This window comes from Poromitra crassiceps, assembly GCF_964638095.1.
Source record: "Poromitra crassiceps genome assembly, chromosome: 11".
In the NCBI taxonomy this organism is placed as follows: domain Eukaryota; kingdom Metazoa; phylum Chordata; class Actinopteri; order Beryciformes; family Melamphaidae; genus Poromitra; species Poromitra crassiceps.
Window position 1 is genome coordinate 51,682,153 of NC_139643.1, and position 18,119 is coordinate 51,700,271.

The 18,119-nt window shown below is 47.0% G+C and overlaps 1 protein-coding gene across 1 annotated transcript in view; it reads right to left on the minus strand.

Annotated features, from left to right (window-relative positions):
- thsd7aa (thrombospondin, type I, domain containing 7Aa) overlaps positions 1 to 12,091 on the minus strand; it is a gene marked incomplete at both ends in the record, with an annotated part of 165,192 nt that extends 153,101 nt beyond the window's left edge. Inside the window, one exon of the mRNA XM_083646090.1 lies at positions 11,950 to 12,091. Coding sequence (XP_083502216.1) covers positions 11,950 to 12,091 — 142 coding nt within the window. The remainder of the gene's footprint in view (positions 1 to 11,949) is intronic.
- Positions 12,092 to 18,119: the final 6,028 nt, after the last annotated feature.

The following is an 18,119-nucleotide window of genomic DNA, read 5'->3' on the forward strand; positions in this document are numbered from 1 at the left end:
CATCTCTTACACCAGTAAACATCATAGAATCTATGATGTTACTTCACTTCACTATAGCCCCCTCTCTCTCTCTCTCTCTCTCTCTCTCTCTCTCTCTCTCTCTCTCTCTCTCCCTCTCTCTCTCTCTCTGCTACATCTTATTTGTCTTGCTGTGCAGTCCTGTCTGCCAGAGGTGAGTCTCTGCCTGTGTCAGCTCCCTGGCTATTTATAACACATCACACATTATGTTTCCAATAGCAAAACAAGCTATCTACGCTATCGCTCAGTGTGTGTGTGTGTGTGTGTGTGTGTGTGTAGTTGTGCCATACCAGCTTCATAGTATAGGGCTGCATTTGAAAGTAACACTGTAACCTCTCTAAAGTCTGCTAGTGTATGATGACTTGTTCATGAATGGTCTGGAGAGGAAGCTAAGAGCTAACAGAGAAGATGGTCTGGAGAGGAAGCTAAGAGCTAACTGAGAGGATGTCCTGGAGAGGAAGCTAAGAGCTAACTGAGAGGATGTCCTGGAGAGGAAGCTAAGAGCTAACTGAGAAGATGGTCTGGAGAGGAAGCTAAGAGCTAACTGAGAAGATGTCCTGGAGAGGAAGCTAAGGGCTAACTGAGAAGATGGTCTGGAGAGGAAGCTAAGAGCTAACTGAGAAGATGTCCTGGAGAGGAAGCTAAGAGCTAACAGAGAGGATGGTCTGGGGAGGAAGCTAAGAGCTAACTGAGAGGATGGTCTGGAGAGGAAGCTAAGAGCTAACTGAGAACATGTCCTGGAGAGGAAGCTAAGAGCTAACAGAGAAGATGGTCTGGAGAGGAAGCTAAGAGCTAACTGAGAAGATGTCCTGGAGAGGAAGCTAAGAGCTAACAGAGAGGATGGTCTGGAGAGGAAGCTAAGAGCTAACTGAGAGGATGGTCTGGAGAGGAAGCTAAGAGCTAACTGAGAAGATGGTCTGGAGAGGAAGCTAAGGGCTAACTGAGAAGATGGTCTGGAGAGGAAGCTAAGAGCTAATAGAGAGGATGGTCTGGAGAGGAAGCTAAGAGCTAACTGAGAAGATGTCCTGGAGAGGAAGCTAAGAGCTAACTGAGAGGATGGTCTGGAGAGGAAGCTAAGAGCTAACTGAGAGGATGGTCTGGAGAGGAAGCTAAGGGCTAACTGAGAAGATGGTCTGGAGAGGAAGCTAAGAGCTAACAGAGAGGATGGTCTGGAGAGGAAGCTAAGAGCTAACTGAGAAGATGGTCTGGAGAGGAAGCTAAGGGCTAACTGAGAAGATGGTCTGGAGAGGAAGCTAAGAGCTAACTGAGAGGATGGTCTGGAGAGGAAGCTAACTGAGAAGATGGTCTGGAGAGGAAGCTAAGAGCTAACTGAGAGGATGGTCTGGAGAGGAAGCTAACTGAGAAGATGGTCTGGAGAGGAAGCTAAGAGCTAACTGAGAGGATGGTCTGGAGAGGAAGCTAACTGAGAGGATGGTCTGGAGAGGAAGCTAACTGAGAGGATGGTCTGGAGAGGAAGCTAACTGAGAAGATGGTCTGGAGAGGAAGCTAACTGAGAGGATGGTCTGGAGAGGAAGCTAACTGAGAGGATGGTCTGGAGAGGAAGCTAAGAGCTAACTGAGAGGATGGTCTGGAGAGGAAGCTAAGAGCTAACTGAGAAGATGGTCTGGAGAGGAAGTTGCAGCTGGTTGATGGAAAGCGCTTTAGGGTAATTAGGCCAATCCCCCGCCGGCTGATAAAGCCACAGCGGAAACGTGAGATTACCTGAGGGAGAGGATTTAGCGGGGAAACCTCTAAGAGCAGGAGGCCCCGCCCCCACTGTCATCTAGTCACTTGTGCCCACGCACAGTTGTGTGTGTGTGTGTGTGTGTGTGTTGTGTGTGTGTGTGTGTGTGTGTGTGTGACTGTGTGTCTGTGTGTGTGTGTCTGTGTGTGGGGTTGTTTTGGAGCGCACACACAGTTGTTTGACCTTCACGAGCACTTCGTCTTGGCATTATCCTTCTTTGCATAATGGGTCTGATGGTAGCAGTACTTTAGTCTTGTGAAGGACAACGGTTTGGTGTCCAAAAGGCTTAAACTTACATGTTCTCTTGAATGCTGATACTGACTGAAATTGCTGGTAGCCATTTTCCTGCCAAAAAATGACAAGAGACTCAAAAGAAACTCCTGGCTGGCTGGATTGGGTTGATAGCTGACTGATATGTGTTAAACGTCGTCTGCAAACCTGTTTATCCAACACATCCTCATACTGAAATGACAGAATAAGTCAATTTCCAATGATTCCCACGTCGTGAGGTGAACCGGGTCTCTGGCAACGAGTCCGGAAATCCCGCCCCTTCAGCTTTACGTGTCAGCAAGCGATTTCAACATCAGACCTTCGTTACGTTGAAGACCGCCAGATGTCACCGCTACATCCTGGTTACAGCTCCCGACTCTGGGGTATTCACTGCACGCATGCACCTACTCACACGACCACAAGAGGGCGCATTCGTAAAACATTGGTCATTTTAAAGGCCTAAACAGACTCGTCCGTCCGCCTCGAATTGGAGCCGTCTCGCCGTTTGGCGGGGCCAGCGAGCCCTACACGCTAGGACGTCACTACACCCTCCCTCCTCCCACCCTCCCTCCTCCTGTGGGAGCTCCGTGGGAAAATGGCGGCGATTGAGTGCCAGGCAGTCTGAATTAAATTGAATGTAACGTTCCCAATTCTATGTATTCAATTAAAAAAAACGACCCTCAACATTTGGGAAGGCTAAGCCACACAACTAGTTCGTAAATAATCTAACGTCATGCTTTGAAAGGCGACTTTACGACGATGAGCCAAGGCAACGACCAGTCACAACTCTCGTGCAGCTGACGTCACGCACGTATCGTCGCCGCCGAGTTACATTTTGGAGCAGCCCCCGTCAGCCGACGCCACCCCCTCCCCGCAGGATGGCGCTCCACCCGCCGTCCTACGGGGAGGGCGGGGCGAGGCTCTGACAGACGAGTGTGTTTAGGCCTTAACCCCCTTCGAAAATCAACCGATGTTGTCGTTGTGCAGGTGAGGACGGGCTGTGTTCATCCGGCTGACCTGAGCCTGCAGTTTGTCAGAGCTGCCTCTTGTCACTTAACAGACAAGGTGGTGGATCTCCCGTGTAATTACTCAGCCTGCCTGCGTCCGGCGCTGTGAGCGGGGACACTGACAGCAGCACACCTCCCCCACTGCCAAACCCCCTCACCGCGAGTAATGAGGCACACGCGCAGACGCCTAACACAAAGCCCAGCCCAGTGTGTGTGCACACGTGTGTGTCTCTAAGTCAACGGCTGTTTGTGTGTCGAACGCATAAAAGACACAGAACAAAATAGTAAGGAGGTGACAAATCACGCTGTCACTGGGCTTTTGTGAGGCGGGTGCTTATTCAAAACCACCAATTAGAAATTATTATTTTTGTCTGTCGAGGGAGAGAAAGGAGAAATAAATGTGTGTTAATAATGTTAATGAGGACGAGAGGGGGCGTTTATACAGGCAGCAGACGGATGAGAGAGACACAAAGAATTTGGTGGAGTGGTTGTGTGGACACACACGCACACACGCGCACACACACACACACACACACACACGCACGCACGCGCATGCACGCACGCACAAACACACACACACACACACACACACGCGCGCGCGCGCACACGCACACACGCAGACACACACACACACACACACACACACACACACACACACACACACACACACACACACACACACACACACACACACATCCCTCCTCCACCTGGGGCAGCCTGTCAGGCACAGCTGAACAGCTGGATGCTGCTTCTCCCAAAGCCTCACAGGATCATGGCTGCACTTTGGCACTTGATGAATCTCAGACTCAGGCAGAGAAACAGAGAAATAATTTCACCGCCTCCTTTATGTCTTGATAACATAACCTAACCCTCTCCTCCAGCTCTGTCTGCATAACCTGATCTGATCTGATCTGATGCTGAAGTGTCTCTGTTATGTCTTGATAACTCTCCTCCAGCTCTGTCTACATAACCTGATCTGATCTGATCTGATCTGATGCTGAAGTGTCTCTGTTATGTCTTGATAACTCTCCTCCAGCTCTGTCTACATAACCTGATCTGATCTGATCTGATGCTGAAGTGTCTCTGTTATGCCTTGATAACTCTCCTCCAGCTCTGTCTACATAACCTGATCTGATCTCTGTCTGCATAACCTCATCTGATCTGATCTGATCTGATGCTGAAGTGTCTCTGTTATGCGTTGATATTGATAACTCTCCTGCAGCTCTGTCTGCATAACCTGATCTGATCTCTGTCTGCATAACCTGATCTGATCTCTGTCTGCATAACCTGATGTGATCTCTGTCTGCATAACCTGATCTGATCTCTGTCTGCATAACCTGATCTGATGCTGAAGTGTCTCTGTTATGTCTTGATAACTCTCCTCCAGCTCTGTCTGCATAACCTGATCTGATCTCTGTCTGCATAACCTGATCTGATGCTGAAGTGTCTCTGTTATACCTTGATAACTCTCCTCCAGCTCTGTCTGCATAACCTGATCTGATCTCTGTCTGCATAATCTGATCTGATCTCTGTCTGCATAACCTGATGTGATGCTGAAGTGTCTCTGTTATACCTTGATAACTCTCCTCCAGCTCTGTCTACATAACCTGATCTGATGCTGAAGTGTCTCTGTTATGTCTTGATAACTCTCCTCCAGCTCTGTCTACATAACCTGATGTGATGCTGAAGTGTCTCTGTTATACCTTGATAACTCTCCTCCAGCTCTGTCTACATAACCTGATGTGATGCTGAAGTGTCTCTGTTATGCCTTGATAACTCTCCTCCAGCTCTGTCTACATAACCTGATGTGATGCTGAAGTGTCTCTGTTATACCTTGATAACTCTCCTCCAGCTCTGTCTACATAACCTGATCTGATGCTGAAGTGTCTCTGTTATGCCTTGATAACTCTCCTCCAGCTCTGTCTGCATAACCTGATCTGATGCTGAAGTGTTGCTTCAAACAACAAAATAATTTTAATCACTTGGAAACATGCACATGTTTTCATCCAGAGCAGTGACACACACACCTTCACCTACGCACTACTCACACTACAGCTGGACCACTACATCGGTCACCTATATCCACACAATATCGCTCAGTGAAACTTCGGTGTTGGTATGCAAGGTTGCACTGACTGCATATACGTTCGAAAAATACAACTATACTATACTACTACTATATTGGTCAAATATAACTATACAGATGATTGCCAGGTTCAATCAAAGCATATCAGCGTTGGCATCGAACTTCAAAGCCCAAATCAAATCCTAGAACTCAAGCAGAGCCCATATCAAATCCTAGAACTCAAGCAGAGCCCATATCAAATCCTAGAACTCAAGCAGAGCCCATATCAAATCCTAGAACTCAAGCGGAGCTAGCCAAGTGGAACTGCTTGAATGGGGTACTTGACACTTGGCATGGAGAAGAACCTGCTGCACATCCACCCGCCCTCCCCTCTAACACTGATGATACCCTCAGGAGACCCATCGCAGCTCAGAGGTTAAAGGTCACTTTCCGAGAGAGAGAGAGAGAGAGAGGGGGGGGGGTAGGATGGGGAAGGGGGGAACAAAGAGCGACCATGTGTCTTTTGTGTGCCAAACACGCCGGGCCGAGCCACGCACCGAGGACAATGCAGGGACAGAGGGCTGTTTTCTCTGGGAGGACCGGAGGTCAAGGCGGGGGGAGGGGAGGGGAGGGGAGGGGAGGGGAGGGCAGGGGGGTTCTACAGCTCCTAAATAGCCTCCATTCAGTCGGCCTTCACTAAAACCACACTCTGCCCCGTCGATTAGCATCAGTCATCAGACCAGCAGAGGGAAGGAAGGCCTCTTTGTCTTCCTGGCTTGCAGACCAGGAAGTGACCGGCCCAGAGCTCCATGCTAACCAGGAAGTGACCGGCCCAGAGCTCCATGCTAACCAGGAAGTGACCGGTCCAGAGCTCCATGCTAACCAGGAAGTGACCGGTCCAGAGCTCCATGCTAAGCAGGAAGTGACCGGCCCAGAGCTCCATGCTAACCAGGAAGTGACCGGTCCAGAGCTCCATGCTAACCAGGAAGTGACCGGCCCAGAGCTCCATGCTAACCAGGAAGTGACCGGCCCAGAGCTCCATGCTAACCAGGAAGTGACCGGTCCAGAGCTCCAGGCTAACCAGGAGGGCAGGCGGGTTGGAAAGTGGAGCCAGTGCACCCCGGAATCTTTCAGGCCCAAATGAGCTCAAGATGTTGCTGCTGTTTGTTTGTGTTGTCTTGCATCTTGAGTCTGAATGCAGCTCATTCAAAACCTGAAGAAATCTGGACTGTGCGCCAGGTCGAAGGTGCGGTGATTTCCTCTTTCACTTTAAAATTGATAGGTGTGAAAAACAGACACTCAAAAGGTTCAACTTTGCTGTCTCTCTTTGTCCATGTAAGTCCACCACTCACCAGGCTCTGTCCTCTGTGTCCATGCATACTCTTGTACACCAAGACCAAAGTAATTTCAAAGTAAGACACGGACCAAACATGCCAGTCCTAATGGACCCATTTCACAGCAACCCTCTTGAGGTGGTAAAAGCAGGAAGTAAAGCAGCTGTACACTAATACCATTAATTATGCTTCCATTGTGTTTAGGTGTTCCAGTGCCTGGTGGCCTCATTAATGCTAATGATTACACCTGTGTTATTTCCTGCTTTACCACCTCTAAGGGTGCTGTGAAATGAGCCGATATACAAGAGCACAGTGCTGTATCATAAGGCTGGATTTGTTTGGTCTGTGTATTGCTCTTATTTTTAAATTAAATTTTAAATTTTCTGTTTTTCTGTCCATCACATCAGACCCCCTCTTGTTGCCACATGTTGTGTTGATAGGACGTCCTACAAGGATTTGTTGATGTTTCTATTAGTGAACAAATAGATAACATGTATCATCGCGTTAGCATTATATTCACTAAATCTTGCTTCAAATGACCCAAATTGGGCTTCAAACGGCCCAAATTTTTCGCCGCCGACCTTTTGTCGCCGGCAAGCGCGCGTCGGCCCAGATCGGCCTGGCCTGCTTGGTATCTAATGCCCTGCCTGAATTATGATCCCAGTCCGCCCCTGCACACATCAGTTTACCACAAACAGGCAACATGCGTCGCAAACTGCGGTAAAAACCCTGATTGAAACGTATATTCCGAATGCGCTGTATACATGATCAAAGAATCCTCCGAAAACCCAAATAATACTGGAATAACCCAGATGTCTTAATCGGAAAATGCTAAATTCGGAAAAAGGGCAAATTCGGAAAATGCAACTGGAATATGCTGTTTACATGACCCTTATCAAATTCAGAATATTGTCATTTTCCGAATAATAGTGGAATATTGTGTGCATGTAAACGTAGTCACTGAGATACTGTCACCTGTACAGTAAGCACCTGTACAGTAAGCACCTGTACAGTAAGCACCTGTACAGCATCAATGATATAGTAGTCGTTCCCTCGGTGCTTCCCCACACGTTGCTGGGAACAGCAGTCTCATGAGAACCCCCCCTCCCCCCACCGCCATCCCCCCTCCCTCCCTCCCTCCCTCCCTCCCTCCCTTCACTCAAATATCAGCCGGCCATCTCCAGCCGACGTATGGATCCAGCCAACTATGTCACTGCAGAAAATGTTGTTATTACTTCTTCTCCTCCTGGGAGATATGGACCGAAAATCATAGCTCAGTATAGGCTGATGGCGATACACAATATGGCCTGCCTGCCGCTATCGCCCGCCCTGTACCTCACCAAGCTGGCCCTGCAGCTCACATACGCAGCTCGGCCCACTTCTTTCAGTGTCTGCCCCTGGGACCTGATTTTGCTCGTCATAAGATGTCACAACTGCTTTTATGAGATCACTGATGACATCACAACCTTCTAAGATGACATCACTGGTGATGTCACAATGCCTTTGACATCACTGATGATGTCGTTGGTGCTTTCACAAAATATTTACACAATGACATTTTTGATAAATAACCACCAGTAATGTAGATAATGACTAAGTGGTTAAAGGCTAATAATAGAACAGCTAGAACAGTACTGGAATGCAGCTTTTTAAACCAGGAAAAGACAACACTTATGCCTATGCCATATCACCATATTCCCTTCCATATCTAGTCTCATATCATAATGTCCAAAAATAGATCATTTTGATGTATAGCCGAGCAGTACGCTGGACCCTCAAACTCCCTCCAACCTCTCTGCACTCGTCCCTCCCTGCCAGACAGGTGCTGACGTCCACTGCCGGTTGCATAAACCACCTGAAGTTTGAAACTTCAGTTCGTCCCTTAGGCAATATATTTCCCTAAACAGGGATTAAAGCCTCTTAGGTTTTCTCCTTATACCTAAGTGTTTAGACTGAGGCTTTTATGGTAGCTACTCTCAGAATACGGCACAGAGCACTTCAGTTGCCATGGTTACGCTTCACTCTTCTGACTGCTGGTGCTCAACACAACACAACACAAACACATGTATCGGTGTGCGGGGCTTCACACAGCGAACGCTGTCAGCGTGGATCTGCAGAGAATTTGTGTTGTCGCCCACAACCGACTGGAAAGTCCCACACTCCAAAAACCTCAAAGCAATGAACACCTGCTGGACAGCTGGTGGTAATGCATGGATGCTTCCTTGGTGCTCGAGGTCTGGTTCAAGTTTGGAAGCTATTTTGAGGATGGACTGACGGTCAAATCTATACTCCCTCAAAAGCGGCGCATCATTCATCATGTCCAGTGGGTTTTGCCTGTCCCGAAAAATGTGTCATGGTAGCTCCTCCTCTTCTGGAATCACCATAAAATTCAGCCATGTTCAACAAATAATTTCACACAAATTCACATTTAAGTGACGGTTATGTGTCCCTTAAGAGTTTCTGAGGAAAAAGGCTCCTAAGGACCTTCTAGCAACACATAAGGAAATACTTGGAATCTGGATAAGGGCAAACACTCAGAGATCTAAGGTGTGTGTGTGTGTGTGTGTGTGTGTGTGTGTGTGTGTGTGTGTGTGTGTGTGTGTGTGTGTGTGTGTGTGTGTGTGTGTGTGTGTGTGTGTGTGCACACGCACACACACACACACGCATAAACATGCATGTGGTATCTAGGTTAACTTTCCCCGCCCTCTGGCCAATCTGTTCTGCATCCTCTTCCTTTAATCTCCAACCAACCTTGTGTTAAATGCCTTAACCGGGGGCGGGGGCGGAGCCATAACAGCGTGAAGGCGGGGCCATAGCAGCATGGAGGGGGGGGGGGCATAGCAGCGTGGGATCTCCCTTGTCATAACATGGTGATGCAAACAATGAAGCTGGTAAACAACAATAAACATGTGGTATAGGAGTTTGTTACCGCCTTTTAAATGACAAATACATTTTCAAAAACATTATCAAACAATGATACTACTAAGTGTCCAAAGGCAATATGATGTCATAGCAGCTTCCATCATATCAGAGGACCACACTGACTGGCTGATAACTGATTTCTAATAAAATGCCAACATGGCAAAAATGGGCTGACCGTATTGTTTGAGTCTGACCTCTATTGTGATCGTCTGGAAATCTAACGTAATTCAGGAGTTAATACTACAGCTTCATGAGGAGTGATCTTCTACATGATGTCACACATGTATATATATATATACATGTATATACCACAGGTAAGGAGAACAGTTTGATGGAACTTCAGCACTGTAGATTAGGTTGGAGACTCCAACCACAGCCACCATTGGCCCGCATACAGGTTGAGTTGTACATGCAAGATCAGCTCTTACTGAGTATGGGGGGAGCACCAGAGCACCAGAGTCCCAGAGAAACCAGTACATTGATTAAGAGAGAGAGAGGGAGGGAGGAGGGGGAGAGAGAGAGAGAGGGAGAGAGAGAGAATCGTGCAATATCAAACATCGATTTCCTGCTGCAACTGGAGAGCAGTGCTGTGTCCCGATGAGTCGGGGGTGTATCTACCAGGCTTCCTACACATTCCCAATTAAAAAAAATCCAAACTGTACCGTACCAGTTTTGAAGATTGTGTCTGGTGTTCAATACAGACGTATAATATAAGAAGGAGATCTTGTCCCTGCTAACTCATATCACTGTATAGATGAAGACTGTTCTTCACAGCCACAAATATCAGAATATGTGAGATGATTGGCAGGGTTCCAACACGCTTTCCATTTTAAAATCCCATATTTTTCCAGGCAGACCCGATGTTCTGACTGCATGTGATATACTGCATACTGACAGCAGCTGGGCAATAAGCACATCCCTCTATCTGAACATTATTCTGATCATCAACACAACCTGTGGACTCAAAGTGGGTCTACCACAACATCACATCTAGAAGACTCAAAGTGGGTCTACCACAACATCACATCTAGAAGTACAGTATGTGTGTATTGGAAGAGAACCACAGCATGTTCCATACTCTTCCAGACATTCCCAAACTATTCAAGACCTGGAAATGATCAAATGAAATTTTAATACATCTACAGACTTTCCAGACCTGTGTTGGAACCGTGTGTATCTACTACCCACCTACCCACCCCATCCTCCCCGGGTGTTCCCCTCCCTCACACCCCCCCCCTGTTCACTGGAGCGTGTGCAGTAATCAGTATTGTGTCTCTCTGACCATGTGCTGCTATCTCACAGTGAATATGAGCCTTGACCGACCAGTGAGAGAGAGGCACCACCCAAAACAGCAGTGGGGGGCGCAGGGGTGGGGGGGGGTACCCTCACGCCAAACTGTAACGCTACTGTAGCCCACAACGCTGCCATCCCACATCCAACATCCACTTTTCTTCTCTCTGAAGCCTCTAAAGATATCCCGGACGAGCCCCCAATTTATGTTATGCCCGGCATGCATCTGACCCCTATCAAAGATTAGAGTGTTTCACAACCCCAACGCCTCATTTGCAGCATGCTTTTTTCCTAGCGTGTTTCCCTTGCGCAGAGAGAGAGAGAGAGAGAGAGAGAGAGAGAGAGGGAGAGAGAGAGAGAGAGAGAGAGAGAGAGAGAGAGAGAGAGGGAGAGGCACACACACACCATTTCTCATCAATTGCACACATGTCAAACTATGATAAATGAGTCCAATAGCTTGTTGGAGCAGTGGAGGAGTCCCAGCTGCGCGGGACGGAGAGCGCGTGGCCAGACAGCCAGCCAGCTCCCAGGCAGGGCAGAGAGACGCTCACCTAAGGGACTGCGGTAACTATGTTACCACACTATACCAGAGCAAGATGGCTCCAATGCATCAACCCAGCACACACGCTTCTGCAGAGAAAAGCCTTCCACCGGGCAGCGAGGGGAGAAACTTTTTCCACATTGCTTTAAATCAGTGATTTGCAACCCTTTTCTTATCAATTTAGTCTAGATTAGGACCATGGACCCCAGCTGGTGGGATTTTGTCTCCTCAGACCCAAATCTGACAATATCTTTTATCGTTAGATACGATTTTGTCCAGAATTCCATGACAATCAACATTGTATAATAGGTAGACAGATAACAGTCAAACTATGATCAAAAAAAGTCATGCTACATTCTCTAATGGTGTCGACTTCTTGAAAAGGAAATAATGCTGAAGTTGAACAATTCATCAATTTGTTGGGAGCCGCCTTGGAACCATCTCAAGGAACCCTGGTGGTCCCCGGACCACAAGTTGAGAGCCACTGCTTTAAATGAAGATGCTTGTTGTCCTCTAATCTCTTGATTTACGGGCTGATTTTTAACTGAGCCCAAATCACAGAAGATAATCTACCATGTACACTATACACACTACACACTATACACACTACACACTATACACACACATCAATATTTCAGCTGGACTTCAGCATGAGACTAAAGCATGCACACCCATCCAGCAACATCTGTAGGACACCCCAACAACAACAACAACAACAAATACCCATAGAGAGAGTGAAGTGGGACGCCGGGCGGTACCTGTTTGCCAGATGTAGAGGGGTTTGGTGCCCGCTGCGGTCTGAGCATTGACCTCCTGGATGGAGAGCAGGGAGAGCAGCAGCGTGAACCTCCAGAGAGGGGGTAGCAGCGACCTTCTCCAGAGCCTCGCTGCGGTCCCCATGGCTCCCCCCGCCAGGTAGATCCAACGTGTTTGCTTTGTGTCCACGCTGCTTCCTCCACGCCGGTACCTCCACGCTGTAGTGGCGGCTCCTAGAAGTCCAATAAATCCTGGGTGAGCTGCCGGGTGCGTGCGTCTCCTCCTGGCTCTCTCTCCCCCTCTCTCAGTCTCTCTCTCCCTCCTCCTCTGTCTCTCCTCCTCTCTCTGTGTCTCTCCTCCTCTCTCTCTGTCTCTCTCTCCTCCTCTGTGTCTGTCTCTCCTCCTCTGTCTCTCTCTCTCCTCTCTCTGTCGGTCTCTCTCTCTCCTCTCTCTGTCGGTCTCTCTCTCTCCTCCTCTCTCTCTCTGTGTGTCTCTCTCTCTCTCCTCTCTCTCTTTCTGAGAGAGCGAGCTCTGGCAGCAATAAAACAGCCAGGGAACAATAGATCTCCAAGCCAAGCCTGCTGCTGCTGCTGTGTGCCGGGCTGATGCAGCACCTCTCTCTCTCTCTTTCTCTCACACACACACACACACACACACACACACACACACACACACACACACACACACACACACAAACACACACACACACACACACATATACGCATGCCCACCCTCCATCCCTCCCTCTCTTTCTTGTTCACTTGCCCTCCCTCTCTCTCCCTCCCTCTCTCCCCTCCTCTCTCGCTTTCTCTCCCCTCCTCTCTCCCTCTCTCTCCCCTCCTCTCTCTCTTTCTCACTGCTTTTTTCAAAGGACTTACTGAAGCTGCTCTGCACTCCAATTGAAGCAGGCAGCTGGATGGAGCAGGTTGAGAGAACTAGGTGTGTGTGTGTGTGTGTGTGTGTGTGTGTGTGTGTGTGTGTGTGTGTGTGTGTGTGTGTGTGTGTGTGTGTGTCTGCATGTGCGTGCGTGTGTGTGTGTGTACATGCAAATGCATGCTTGTACAAGTGATAGGGGGAGCTAAAGAGGAAATCTAGAAATACAAAAAGTATTTAAAAGCTTGTAAAAAAAAATCACTGTGAATTATTGATGCCTCTCAGTTTGACCTTGTATGATATTCAATCCAAACATCTGAACATTCAGTCAGTTTTATTCATGAGGGACGACCAGTGACCACTGCACCACATCATTAATGTGACCAGCGGTAGGCGGGTCAGTAAATCAACAGGACAGTGTCAGTCATCATCACCCAGCCATAAGCAGCCATAACCAGTCATAACCAGCCATAACCAGTCATAACCAGTCATAACCAGCCATAACCAGTCATAACCAGCCATAACCAGCCATAAGCAGTCATATAACCAGCCATAACCAGTCATAACCAGTCATAACCAGCCATAACCAGCCATAACCAGCCATATAACCAGCCATATAACCAGCCATAAGCAGCCATATAACCAGCCATATAACCAGCCATATAAGCAGCCATAAGCAGCCATAAGCAGCCAACACATATTCTCACATCTTCCATAACATACACAGAGATCATGGTTTAATTTAATGTGGGAATCGTGGGATTTTCTACCAAAGGTCACCTGTCAATCAAACAGTGTGTCTAGTACTGACGTCTTTCTCTGTCCAGCCCTGGTGGCTATGGTGGCTATCACTACACATTTCTTCTTCTTCTGTTTATTCTATGGTGGCTATCACTACACAGTTCTTCTTCTTCTGTTTATTCTATGGTGGCTATCACTACACAGTTCTTCTTCTGTTTATTCTATGGTGGCTATCACTACACAGTTCTTCTTCTTCTGTTTATTCTATGGTGGCTATCACTACACAGTTCTTCTTCTTCTGTTTATTCTATGGTGGCTATCACTACACAGTTCTTCTTCTTCTGTTTATTCTATGGTGGCTATCACTACACAGTTCTTCTTCTGTTTATTCTATGGTGGCTATCATTACACAGTTCTTCTTCTTCTGTTTATTATATGGTGGCTATCACTACACAGTTCTTCTTCTTCTGTTTATTCTATGGTGGCTATATCACTACACAGTTATTCTTCTTCTCTTTATTCCAAACAAACTAAATACACAAAACGCATCGCTTCCGGTGCGCCAGAAGATTTCCCCCAGGAAAGAGCTAGCAGACGCCGGCTGTTTCAAACTAAGCTTGCGAGGAAGCTGGATTCGCAAGGCTGTTTCAAACTAAGCTTGCGAGGAAGCTGGATTCGCAAGATCCATCTTGCCGCGCTCCAAGCTATTGGTTTAACTCCATCCCAGCAGTGGGCCGGACCAATCAGCATCCAGATGCAGCTACGGGCGGGATTTAGATGTGAGGACAGCGAGAGGCGGGCCCGTGATAGACGGCGATAGACAGATGGTTCATCCAATCGCCTGCCAGGTATTTTTTTGAAGGTGCCTGCCCTTTTCTAAACGGTTTCCAGAGATGAGGTCCCAGATGATTCTGTGTCAGAAAACATCTGGCAGCGTCGGGTTAGTTTCAACAAGAGCAAATGTCAAAACGTGTGAACTGGCTTTAGGTTGAATCACTCGTGTGAACTGGCTTTAGGTTGAATCACTCGTGTGTTATAGCCATCGACAGAGAACTGATTTGCAAATCAGCTGCCTCTGCCCATGCCTCATGTTACCATAGAGACCACGCACAGTCAACGTACAGCACCCCATCCTCCACCCCCTACTAACTCTTACAATCACCCCCCTCTCACCCGCCCCCAAACCAAACCGTGCACGACACGCTGCACGCTGCCCCCTCCCAACTCCCCCAGGTCTACCCTGCACAACACGCTGCACGCTGCCCCCTCCCAACTCCCCCAGGTCTACCCTGCACGACACGCTGCACGCTGCCCCCTCCCAACTCCCCCAGGTCTACCCTGCACGACACGCTGCACGCTGCCCCCTCCCAACTCCCCCAGGTCTACCCTGCACGACACGCTGCACGCTGCCCCCTCCCAACTCCCCCAGGTCTGTTTCGGTCATTTCACAGCCATTAGGTTCATAAAGGAAGCTGTGCACTCACAACAAATGATCCCAGTGCCGGCCACGCTGGGACCCCTCTGTCCCAAACTGAGCAGCTGGCAGCTGAGCTAAGGTCAAAACCTCTCCTGGTGCTACAGTATGAACTATGTTGCTACAGTATGAACTGTGTTGCTACAGTATGAACTGTGTTGCTACAGTATGAACTGTGTTGCTACAGTATGAACTGTGTTGCTACAGTATGAACTGTGTTGCTACAGTATGAACTGTGTTGCTACAGCAGTATGAACTGTGTTGCTACAGTATGAACTGTGTTGCTACAGTATGAACTATGTTGCTACAGTATGAACTGTGTTGCTACAGTATGAACTGTGTTGCTACAGCAGTATGAACTGTGTTGCTACAGTATGAACTATGTTGCTACAGTATGAACTGTGTTGCTACAGTATGAACTGTGTTGCTACAGTATGAACTGTGTTGCTACAGTATGAACTGTGTTGCTACAGTATGAACTGTGTTGCTACAGTATGAACTGTGTTGCTACAGTATGAACTGTGTTGCTACAGTATGAACTGTGTTGCTACAGTATGAACTATGTTGCTACAGTATGAACTGTGTTGCTACAGTATGAACTGTGTTGCTACAGTATGAACTGTGTTGCTACAGCAGTATGAACTGTGTTGCTACAGTATGAACTATGTTGCTACAGTATGAACTGTGTTGCTACAGTATGAACTGTGTTGCTACAGTATGAACTGTGTTGCTACAGTATGAACTGTGGTGCTACAGTATGAACTGTGGTGCTACAGTATGAACTGTGTTGCTACAGTATGAACTGTGTTGCTACAGTATGAACTGTGTTGCTACAGTATGAACTGTGTTGCTACAGTATGAACTGTGGTGCTACAGTATGAACTGTGTTGCTACAGTATGAACTGTGTTGTGTTGCTACAGTATGAACTGTGTTGCTACAGTATGAACTGTGTTGTGTTGCTACAGTATGAACTGTGTTGCTACAGTATGAACTGTGTTGCTACAGTATGAACTGTGTTGTGTTGCTACAGTATGAACTGTGTTGCTACAGTATGAACTGTGTTGCTACAGTATGAACTGTGTTGCTACAGTATGAACTGTGTTGCTACAGTATGAACTGTGTTGCTACAGTATGAACTGTGTTGTGTTGCTACAGTATGAACTGTGTTGCTACAGTATGAACTGTGTTGTGTTGCTACAGTATGAACTGTGTTGTGTTGCTACAGTATGAACTGTGTTGCTACAGTATGAACTGTGTTGCTACAGTATGAACTGTGTTGTGTTGCTACAGTATGAACTGTGGTGCTACAGTATGAACTGTGTTGCTACAGTATGAACTGTGTTGTGTTGCTACAGTATGAACTGTGTTGTGTTGCTACAGTCTGAACTGTGTTGCTACAGTATGAACTGTGTTGTGTTGCTACAGTATGAACTGTGGTGCTACAGTATGAACTGTGTTGTGTTGCTACAGTATGAACTGTGTTGCTACAGTATGAACTGTGTTGTGTTGCTACAGTATGAACTGTGGTGCTACAGTATGAACTGTGTTGTGTTGCTACAGTATGAACTGTGTTGCTACAGTATGAACTGTGTTGTGTTGCTACAGTATGAACTGTGTTGTGTTGCTACAGTATGAACTGTGTTGTGTTGCTACAGTATGAACTGTGTTGCTACAGTATGAACTGTGTTGTGTTGCTACAGTATGAACTGTGTTGTGTTGCTACAGTATGAACTGTGTTGCTACAGTATGAACTGTGTTGTGTTGCTACAGTATGAACTGTGTTGCTACAGTATGAACTGTGTTGTGTTGCTACAGTATGAACTGTGTTGCTACAGTATGAACTGTGGTGCTACAGTATGAACTGTGTTGTGTTGCTACAGTATGAACTGTGTTGCTACAGTATGAACTGTGTTGTGTTGCTACAGTATGAACTGTGGTGCTACAGTATGAACTGTGTTGCTACAGTATGAACTGTGTTGTGTTGCTACAGTATGAACTGTGTTGTGTTGCTACAGTATGAACTGTGTTGCTACAGTATGAACTGTGGTGCTACAGTATGAACTGTGTTGTGTTGCTACAGTATGAACTGTGTTGCTACAGTATGAACTGTGTTGTGTTGCTACAGTATGAACTGTGGTGCTACAGTATGAACTGTGTTGCTACAGTATGAACTGTGTTGTGTTGCTACAGTATGAACTGTGGTGCTACAGTATGAACTGTGTTGCTACAGTATGAACTGTGTTGTGTTGCTACAGTATGAACTGTGTTGTGTTGCTACAGTATGAACTGTGTTGCTACAGTATGAACTGTGGTGCTACAGTATGAACTGTGTTGTGTTGCTACAGTATGAACTGTGTTGCTACAGTATGAACTGTGTTGCTACAGTATGAACTGTGTTGTGTTGCTACAGTATGAACTGTGGTGCTACAGTATGAACTGTGTTGTGTTGCTACAGTATGAACTGTGTTGCTACAGTATGAACTGTGTTGTGTTGCTACAGTATGAACTGTGTTGTGTTGCTACAGTATGAACTGTGTTGCTACAGTATGAACTGTGTTGTGTTGCTACAGTATGAACTGTGTTGTGTTGCTACAGTATGAACTGTGTTGCTACAGTATGAACTGTGGTGCTACAGTATGAACTGTGTTGTGTTGCTACAGTATGAACTGTGTTGCTACAGTATGAACTGTGTTGCTACAGTATGAACTGTGTTGTGTTGCTACAGTATGAACTGTGGTGCTACAGTATGAACTGTGTTGTGTTGCTACAGTATGAACTGTGTTGCTACAGTATGAACTGTGTTGTGTTGCTACAGTATGAACTGTGTTGCTACAGTATGAACTGTGTTGCTACAGTATGAACTGTGTTTGTTGCTACAGTATGAACTGTGGTGCTACAGTATGAACTGTGTTGCTACAGTATGAACTGTGTTGTGTTGCTACAGTATGAACTGTGGTGCTACAGTATGAACTGTGTTGCTACAGTATGAACTGTGTTGTGTTGCTACAGTATGAACTGTGTTGTGTTGCTACAGTATGAACTGTGTTGCTACAGTATGAACTGTGTTGCTACAGTATGAACTG